We start from the raw sequence: 10,028 nt of genomic DNA on the forward strand, positions 1-10,028 counted from the left end.
TAGAAAATATCGTGGGGAAACCTAAATGTGTCGAATGAAATTTCGTCATATCTATGTCCGGCAAGTTTAGCAAGTAGTGTTTAGAATCATTTCCTTTTAATCACAGAAAAAACTTTTACTGTAAGAGAAGGAAAAACGGACAAGGATTCGCATTTCCGTGAACTTCGAAGTAGAAATAGTATGAACACGGCAATATATTAACTCATGATATTATTGTTGGGGTTATAGTTAAAATAATTTCTTTATATTTCGTAGTTTTTGAACGAACATTTCAAAGGTAGTTTTACTTTGTATTAGAACTTGAGAGACTGAGGTTAATATATTAAAATTGCAGTGAAATATCATCTTTGTAGGTATCCAAAATCAAAGACGATGTTGTAAGTTCTCATAAAGACACTGTCGGTAATCAACTAAGAACAGCAGATGGCATTTGCTTGTTGAACATACACATAGGTACTTGCCAAAAGTTCAAAATGCGTTTATAACTTAACAGGTGCAGGTGCGCCAAACATCTTCACATTGTCACCTAAGCATGGCATGAACTTAAACCGGATCTTCTAAACCTGACATGAATTTAATTCTTAAAGTTAAATTAGTTCCAAACTGAAGACACTAACCGGAACGGCGAGTGGCTAAAAGTTATTATCAAACAAGGACGTCCTTTAAGGATTCCGTCTGAATTCATTACTTAACACCTTAAAGTTTTCAAATGTTTCCATTTTATACCATTTCGATTCACTTCAAGAGTAAAACGGTATAGTGACAATCTGTCTGTGTTACGATATAAAATAAATAAAGATAAAATAAAAATATTAATATTTAAATATTAAATAAAAAATAACTATAGCAATATTCTAGTTCAAAATTAAACTTAAGTAACATAATATGCACATAATAATTTAAGATAAGATGATTCTTAGAATAAGAAGTACTCAGTTCAAGCACAACTACGAGGATATCAAAACAGCAAACTAATTTAAGGTTATTTATTTTTATTTTATATTTCACAACCTTCTATTGGTTGTGTATTATTTTAAAGCTGGATAAATCTTGCTCCTAACAAAGTGGAGAAGAAGTGGATGGAGAATTCAAATGCAGAAGTCCAACGACCAAATTACATGGTCTGTCTGTGTACAACACTTTCAGCCAATCACTACACTTCTGTGCCACTTTGTATTCATAAACTATCCTCACGCTCTCCCACTCCACGTTTATGCGCATTAGTCTGACCAGACCTCTGCGCCCCAGGATCCTCTGATAGCTATGATCAGAAAAGCACCGAATTTTTCGAATTTAACTCTTAGGCAGAGTCATAGTTAGTCGATAGTTCATATCAGTAGGTATAACAAAATATCTTGTAATATACTTCTTTGTGGTAAGTAATCCGGAAAAGCTAAAAACATTGTTAACATCGTTAGTGGCATATATATAATATATATAACTAGCTAAACCTGCGTCTTCGTCTACCCGCTCGGAAATTATAAAACAAAAACTTCCAACCCCGGTTTTACCCCCTTAGGGGTGGAGGTTTAGAATTCGAGTTTATTAGCAGATGTGTACACCCTATAATCTAACTGCCAAATTTCAAGTTTGGTAGTAGGTTTTATAGTTTTTAAGATTTCGTATTAATCAGTGAGTGGTATTTCACTTTTATATATATATATATATATATTATTTTTTATTTTGGCTTTATATTTATATATATATCGGATGGACAAATGGGCCTAACTATTTTTAGTGGTCACCACCGGCCGCAGACAGAAGCGCTGTAAGAAATATTAACCACTCCTTGCATCGCCAATGCGCCACCGACCTTGGGCACTTAGATGTTATATTCCAAGTAAAATTTTAATATTAAATAAAACATTTAAATGAATCTCTTTCAACATTTCACGAGAATAAGAAGTAAGTTATTTTAAAATAGCATTGATAATTCCTATCGGTTGTTAATAAATATACAGTTTCAAAACTTATTGAAATAAAAAGAAGGACCAATAAATTCGACAATATTTTATGACACTCAAAATCATTTGATGGATTTGCGTAGATATGAACTTTTTGCTTTACATGAACTTGTTTTATTCGCTGAACTAACTTGACACAGAACTAGTGACGCAAGTTGTTTTTAAACAGCAAAATCGAATGATTCAGTTACACTTGACTCCAATTCCTTATCTAATATATCAATCCTTAAAGAACAATCAAGATTAAACCTTTTAATAGAAAAACGATAATGAGATACCAGTATCCATGGACAAACGTATTGACCTAAAATTTTGTAAACGTTAATTTATTTTCATTTTATTATATGACTTCTCTAAATACTTCTTAACGCTTCGAATTACAGAAGATTATGTGGTAATCGATAATATGACTCGGTAATATGTAAATTTTACTTTCTTAGATTTTATTTTAATTTCTCAGATAAGCATTCGCCGGCGGTTTTTCCGAATCGATACGACTTGGGAACCTTCAAGAAAAGAGCGTACTCTTTTCTGAAAGGCCGGCAACGCACTACTTCCGCTACCACCGCCCATGGACATCTGCAAGCCCCCCGCCTGTTGCAGATGTCCATGGGCGATGGTAGTCACTTTCCATCAGGTGAGCCTCCTGCTCGTTTGCCACGTATAACATAAAAAAATATAATATTAATGGACATTCAATGTGTTTTCACCTTAAGCTATCAATAATAATAATTAATAATAATGATAATGATACTTCAATGACTTTAAAGGCTAATTATAACAAGAGTTCATTAAACTGAGAATTCAATTGATAAAAAAAAAGAGTTAAAAATATATTATTACGATTCAAGGCGCCTAGTAGTATAAAGATAAATAGATGATGATAGATACCTACATAAGTTAAGTATAAAATAAGTAAAATATCATGATCATTAGTAGAATTTATTTTAATCTTAAAATATAATAAGTAAGTTGGTGGTAGGGCTTTGTGCAAGTGCGTCTGGGTACCATCAGATATTAGACATCAGGTACCGCTAAAGAGCAATACTTAGCACACTTGTGTTCCAGTTTGAACGGTGAATGAGTCAGTGTATGAAATTACTGATATTCTGAGGATAGTTTCAATTTGGTTAAGAACAGCTCTAGGGTGAAATAAGCACTTACTTCTTTTATTTAGCAAGAAGGGAATTTTGAGTCCCTTAGTTAAAAGACACTTTTTTTTTGTTGTGTATCAACAGTGTAGTACAAGGCATTGTTTATTGGTCCAGTTTATAGAGGATGTAAATGGCAAAAGTATTGTACAAACATATTAAACGAATATAAAGAACATACCTAGAAAGAATATATATGCTAATTAAATACACAATTATTATTTTAATAACATTAAAATAACACAATTATAAAGTCCAAACCATTAAAGTTTTTTTTTTAATAATCTGTTCTAATTTTAAAATTTGTTTTAAACAAATCTTTTCTTCATTTAAATTAAAACGTTATAGCATTTTAACGCACATTTCATCACGAAATCGATTTGCCAAATCCAAACGAGAGTCCTTACTGGCGAAAATTGAATTTTTTAAGCCATATAAGGCTTTTATGTAGTGTATTTTTATAGTTTTATTTGGAAAAACATTGCGGTAATAATTTAGCGGTCCGGACGGCTGACTCAAATAAAAGTCGAAAAAATGTCGTTGCTAGCCACATGCGCTTTTGGTCCTGCTGAGCTGAATTTTCAGTTTATTTCTACGTATGACAGCGGCTAAATGGATTTTCAGTGGGCTCCAAACTTCTCTATAGTACATAACCTGATCCCTTACGATAGTTTAATTTATTTAATACTATTTAATTTAAAATTTTGTAGTTTGAGTGAACTCAAAGATAATTGCTGTATTATGTTCATTGACTTTAATTATATATAAATATAATGACATAATGTGCTCGATTAATTGGGGAGTCGCGCCCGCGACTTCGCTACTTCGTGTTAGGTTAGAATCAAGTTTGCAACGTAAGCTTAAATTATAACAAAGTCGAATCATTGGTTTAGATATTGAAAGCGTAACAGACAGAAATAGATACTTTTGTATATATAATATTAGCAAATATTCAATAACTTATAAGCATTTAAACGTGCTTTTGTCTAATGAAAAGATTGGATAGATGCAAAAATTTAGTGAAAATTTTAGTTTCATTTGTAAAACTATTCGAAATAGTAAACAAGTACTTATATTGAGTTTTGTGTTCTTCTACTGATGGTATTATATTTTAAATTTTATAAGTTTTATTCAATTATTGACACAACTAAAGGAAAACCCGCATTTGTATAAATAATATATATTTAAAGTGGGCTGTTTAAGCCCTCTCATTTGATACTAAAACTGCTCATTTATTTTTTTCGTTTCTAAATATAGTTTCTTAAAGATTTCCTCTAGAAATATATATCGAACTTAGAGTGAAATCACTATAGCCTTTAAACATTGATCAATTAAGACGCTTCTAACAATACCTCGTCTGTCGAGTAATGTGGGAACAAATGAATCGAGAGACATAAATACATCTTCCGAAGTCGGATAAAAATAGATTGCGTTTTGTTATCAATCTACTTTAAACAACACTTCAGTTTTCAATTGTTGATAAAATATCGTTTATAATGCACATTCAATATTATTTGGACTTATTTAATAGCATAAGCTGTGGGGTTTAAATCATGTTTAAAATGAATGGTTTTGTACTACTCGTGTTATGTGTTATCAAATTGGCTGTTTACGCGCAAGCGAACGACAGTAAGTAAAATATTGTTTATATGATAACGGGAAAAATCGAATCATTGCGAAAATCCTAAGACGATCGCAAGAATTAGACAGGACAGTTTTCACAGTTGATCGAGTTATCTTAAAATTCTTGCAAAAAATCGATTTATACGCGTGTATAAACTGATATTAACGCTGTGTTCTTGATGGATACGCTGATTGGCTGAAAAATTAATATAAAAATGTCAACTCTTATATTAGCCAATCAGCGTTCAAGTTTCAAATTATCCTAAATATTTTAGCATTTTAACCTTCCTTGGAATACAACTCATCACATGTTCTACCGCTTAACAGAAATACTTAGCATTGTGTTAAGATTTAAAAGATGAATGAGCCAGTGTAACTAAAGGCACAAATGATTCCTATCTTAATTCCATAGGTCGGTGGACTATTTGCAATGTAAAAGATGGTTAATACATCTCAGTACGAGTGTGTTAATGAGCGGTGATAAAAAATATAGGTGTTAGATGCATACAGTAAGTTTAATAAATAGAAATAGTTTACTTCGTGTATTCCAAATATCGTTCAATTCTAGAATATACTTTTAGTATTGAAACCAATCATTTATATAATTATTATTTACCACATGTTACTTAAAATAGTTTGTCAGATCGATCTTACAATATTTTCTCTTAAATTTCTTATCAAATACATGTGAGTCAGGAGAACTTGTTAGTTCAGGTGCGCTTCAGAATTGTTCAATAGTTTCCTAGCAGCGAACTATCTTAATGTTACAAACATAAATTCTTTTATATTATGGGCATAAATAACAAGTTTGAATCGAAATCTTTTACTAAGTTTCGTATAATATCGATATGTATCTCGCTTTCCATAAGCTTCATCGCGAGTTCTGAAACTATACCAAATATCAAATTCATAGCATATAAATGATTGGTTTCAATACTAAAAATATATTCCAGGATTGAACGATGTTTGGAATACAGGAAGTAAACTATTTCTAGTTATTAAAATGCTGTTGTTCTTTATTTGGGACACTAACGTGTATGCATCTAACACTAATATTTTCTTATTCATCACCGCTCATTGACACACACTCGCACTGAGATGTATTAACCATCTCTTACATTGACTATATTCCACCAACCTATGTAAATAAATAATAATAATTTATATATAAATTTATTATATAAAACAATATTATACTTTTTTTCACCTTAAAAATAAGTCAAGACCGTAATTATTTTTAATATTTGCGGTTTAGTAACATGAGTAAATAATCTTTTCTTTAAATGCTTCCAGAAAGATATTATAATAATGTACTAAATCAATAGCTCCTATGTGCGGTTCCTCCCGCTTTGAATGTTACGTTTAAGAAGTAACAAAGTCTTACCATAAAAGGTTTCTCCCTCAAAAGTTTCACTAACGCAAGTAATTACGCATTAATTATTTGAACACCTTCTTCGGTCGGCTAGTTTTAATAACATCCTGATTAAATATTAACATTAACATAAGGCAAAGATATTGATCATAAAAGACTCTTGTTATATTTCTAGAGCACGTCGTTTGCTATTACGGAACATGGGCAGCGTATAGAAATGGCCTCGGAAAATTTGACGTTGATAACATCAACACAGATCTATGTACGCATATCGTTTACACATTCCTCGGAATAAACACGAGAGGAACTGTTGTTTCCTTAGACCCGTACTTGGATTACCCTGACAACTGGGGTAAAGGTGAGTCAACTGGGATATAGGAGTCGTAGTAATGAAAAATGTCAAAAAAATTAGTTTATATAGCAAACTCATTAAACATAAAGCATCATTTTTCAGATAATTTAAGAAAATTCGTTGCACTTAAAGATCAAAATCCGAATCTTAAATTGATATTAGCTGTTGGTGGATGGAATGAAGGATCAGCGAAATATTCCATTGTGAGTAAAATACCTTTATTTATTTTTCATTCGAATTTATTTTTACTAATGTTTATTAATAAAAAAAAATACAGAATTTTCCTAATAAATATACATATAATACATATAATTTAGATGGCAGCGAATCCCAAACTTCGAAAGAATTTCATCACAAGCGCCATTCAAATTATTCAAAAGTATGGCTTCGATGGCCTAGATATCGACTGGGAATATCCAAATCGTGGCGATTCAGTCTTTGGTCAAGATGATATTAATAATTACACTCAGCTCTTAAAAGAATTAAGAGAAGAATTTGATAAGCATGGATTACATTTGAGCGCTGCTGTTGCATCTGTTAAATCTATGGCTTCTTTGTCATACGATATTCCAGCTATTAGTCAGTAAGTAACGTGTACTTTTTACGTTTCGGAATTAATTACAGTTTTCATTCATTTCACCACATCGATTTTTTTCAATCCTCTGTTGTGTATAAATTTGCAATTGGAAATGTTTTTTAAAAAAAACCGGTAATAAGAATGGTTGCACTGTCGTCTCGGATCTCAGTTATTACGTCACATGATATGACTAAACTCGAATTGTAAAATATCAGAATGTGATATGTGACATTAACTATAATAATTATAAAATGTATATGATACACGTATCAAAATGGCGTATCACAGAATTTTTTTAATTAACAATATTTCACGCTTGAGTTATGGAGTCAATTCTTACAAAATCGCACTGCAGGTTCATGTCGAAGTGAGTTCAGACATGAAAACTGATTTCTAATCCGATCGTGGTTTTTATAGAATCGCATAACAGAACATGATCGTGAAATATCAGAATGTGATATGTACTATTAAATATAATAATTATAGCATTTAAACAACATTTAAAGGATACTCACATCAATACTCGCAAATGTTCATTTAAGTTAATAATATAAAATATTATTTCAGTATTATTTTGATCTATTATAAAAACAATTTTAAATCTTCAATATATAAACGCCAAATACTACACATACCACACACGGATTAATCCGCTAGGAATGGATTTGACGAAACTCCACCCTTAAGGGGGTAAAACGAGGTTTGAAGTTTGTATAACAGTCCTACGTTTTTGAAATAAGAGACTTGAAATTAAAAATATATGCTCTATAGATCGTGTGGAGCTGTACTAATAATGTATATTTAGATATTGACATCTTTTTTGGGTTAAAATAGAGGATGGTTGTTTGTCACAGCTAATTATTAATAATATTACGTATATCTTTCATCTCAGATATTTAGATTTAATAAACGTTATGACATACGATATGAGTGTAGCTTCTGACCGAGTTACTGGTCACAATTCTCCTCTCCACAAGGGCGAAAAGGATGTAGTCATATCAAAGGAAAATTTGAAAACAGTTGACGGTGTTTTGGAGTACTGGCTTAAGCAAGGTATTTGAAAATATTATATTTTTATTTGTAAATATAACCTTCATTAGAAATTATAAGCTTTGAACTAATAAAGGCTCGCATAAATCAAAATTCATCGCCAAATAATTCAGAAGCACATTTTTTTCTCCAAAATCATGTTATTTACATAAAAGGTAGTCATCGTCACCCATCATCATCATCATCATTAGTTTATCAAAAGGTATCTCTTTATTGCATACGTTTTTTCAGGATGTCCACCAGAAAAGCTAATACTAGGCTTACCACTGTATGGTCATACGTTCAAATTATCGGATCCAAAAAATAACGGAGTTGGAGCTCTATCGGCTGGTCCTGGAATTTCAGGGCCTTACACCGCTACTAATGGATTCATTGGATATAATGAAGTAAGTTAAAATAAATCTTTTTTACATACACTCATACATTTGTTTACATGATAAATAAAAGTCGAAGATTCAATCCTGGCCGATGAGTGACTTGCTGTATTACATTTAATGTTTTTTGTCAATATATTATGAGCTAGTCTACCAGTGCGTGAATTTCATAGCGCATACGTGTCAGAATACCTATTCAAATGCCAGGACATTTGGATTAAAATGGTGCGTCTTCAGCTACTTTCAATGTGACCTCAAATATTAGCTTGCTTTTACTTTTCTATAAAAATGTTTGAAATTTACAAATCTCTCGTTTAATGTATCCAACTCAACAAAAATATTGGGACAATCTATGTCATTTTCACGATGTGATTACAAGCTTATTACATACCCTTCTAATATTTTAAATAAAAAGTCTATACATATGTACATATGTATATTTGATATAATTATCTAGATTATATAGCGTATTTTTTCATTTCGAATGTATTATTCATTATTCTTTAAAGAATTTTTTTTTATGATATCGGTAGGCGAATGAGCAAATGGGCCACCTGATGTTAAGTGGTCACGACCGCCCATAGACAATGGCGCTGTAAGAAATATTAACCATTCCTTACATCACCATGCGCCACCAACCTTGGAAACTAAGATGTCCCTTGTATCTGTAATTACACACTGGCTCACTCACCCTTCAAACCGGAACATAATAATACTGAGTACTGCTGATTAGCGGTAGAATATCTGATGAATCGGTGGTACCTACCCAGACGGGCTTACACAAAGCCACTACCACCATGTGAACATGCTTTTAATTGAAATAGACACAGTACTCATGACATTACTCACTCTAAAGTGACTAAGAATTTTAAAGTTTAAATAGACTTTGTGGAAATGTTAAATTTTAATTTATTATTCTCAATTACAGTTATGCGTGAAATTGCGTAAAGAAACTTGGAACATCAAATATGATAACTCATCCGAAGTGCCTTACGCTGTACAAGGCAAGAACTGGATTTCATACGACGATGCTAAATCACTAACAGCGAAAGTGAAATATGCCTTACAGTTTAATATCGCTGGAATTATGCTCTGGAGTATTGAAACTGACGACTTTCTTGGGATTTGTCAATCAGACGATTGTCCTTTGACGAGAGCTGTAAATATCGCTTTAGGAAGGTCTATTGAATCGTCATCTACCGCCCTCGGAACGTCGACCTCAAATCCCACTTCTTCAAAACCATCAACTACGGGTATGATCATTCTAAATTCGAATTTTGTTTATTTATTTTTTTCATACAAAAATAAAATCTTTTCTTATCATCTTTCAGATCCTATACAAGAATTTATATGTAAAGATATAGGATTTTACTCTAATCCGAAGGAATGTTCATCATATTACTACTGTGTAAAAAGCGCTGGTGGTAATTTAGTACCGAAACTGCTTCGTTGTCCAGGCAATCTTTATTGGGATCAAGAGAATCAATTCTGCAACTACCCTGATCAAGCAAATTGTTATGCTTAAATGTTATCGTTTCATAAATGACTTTTAAGCTCTTATAATA

The 10,028-nt window shown here is 31.7% G+C and overlaps 1 protein-coding gene across 2 annotated transcripts; it reads left to right on the top strand.

Annotated features, from left to right (window-relative positions):
• The first annotated feature begins 4,634 nt into the window (after window positions 1-4,634).
• On the top strand, window positions 4,635-10,028 carry LOC125072601 (probable chitinase 2). 2 transcript variants are annotated; one of them, XM_047683231.1, is made up of 8 exons: window positions 4,635-4,744; window positions 6,286-6,468; window positions 6,565-6,665; window positions 6,780-7,045; window positions 7,932-8,092; window positions 8,321-8,475; window positions 9,392-9,716; window positions 9,795-10,028. In XM_047683231.1, exons 1-8 carry the CDS (start codon window positions 4,669-4,671, stop codon window positions 9,986-9,988), a joined length of 1,461 nt encoding a protein of 486 aa, XP_047539187.1. In that variant the 5' UTR covers window positions 4,635-4,668; the 3' UTR covers window positions 9,989-10,028. The 2 variants fall into 2 exon arrangements, with proteins under 2 accessions (XP_047539187.1, XP_047539188.1); XM_047683232.1 differs by having other exon boundaries at window positions 9,807-10,028.

The sequence above is a fragment of the Vanessa atalanta genome, chromosome 22 (assembly GCF_905147765.1).
Source record: "Vanessa atalanta chromosome 22, ilVanAtal1.2, whole genome shotgun sequence".
Lineage (NCBI taxonomy): Eukaryota > Metazoa > Arthropoda > Insecta > Lepidoptera > Nymphalidae > Vanessa > Vanessa atalanta.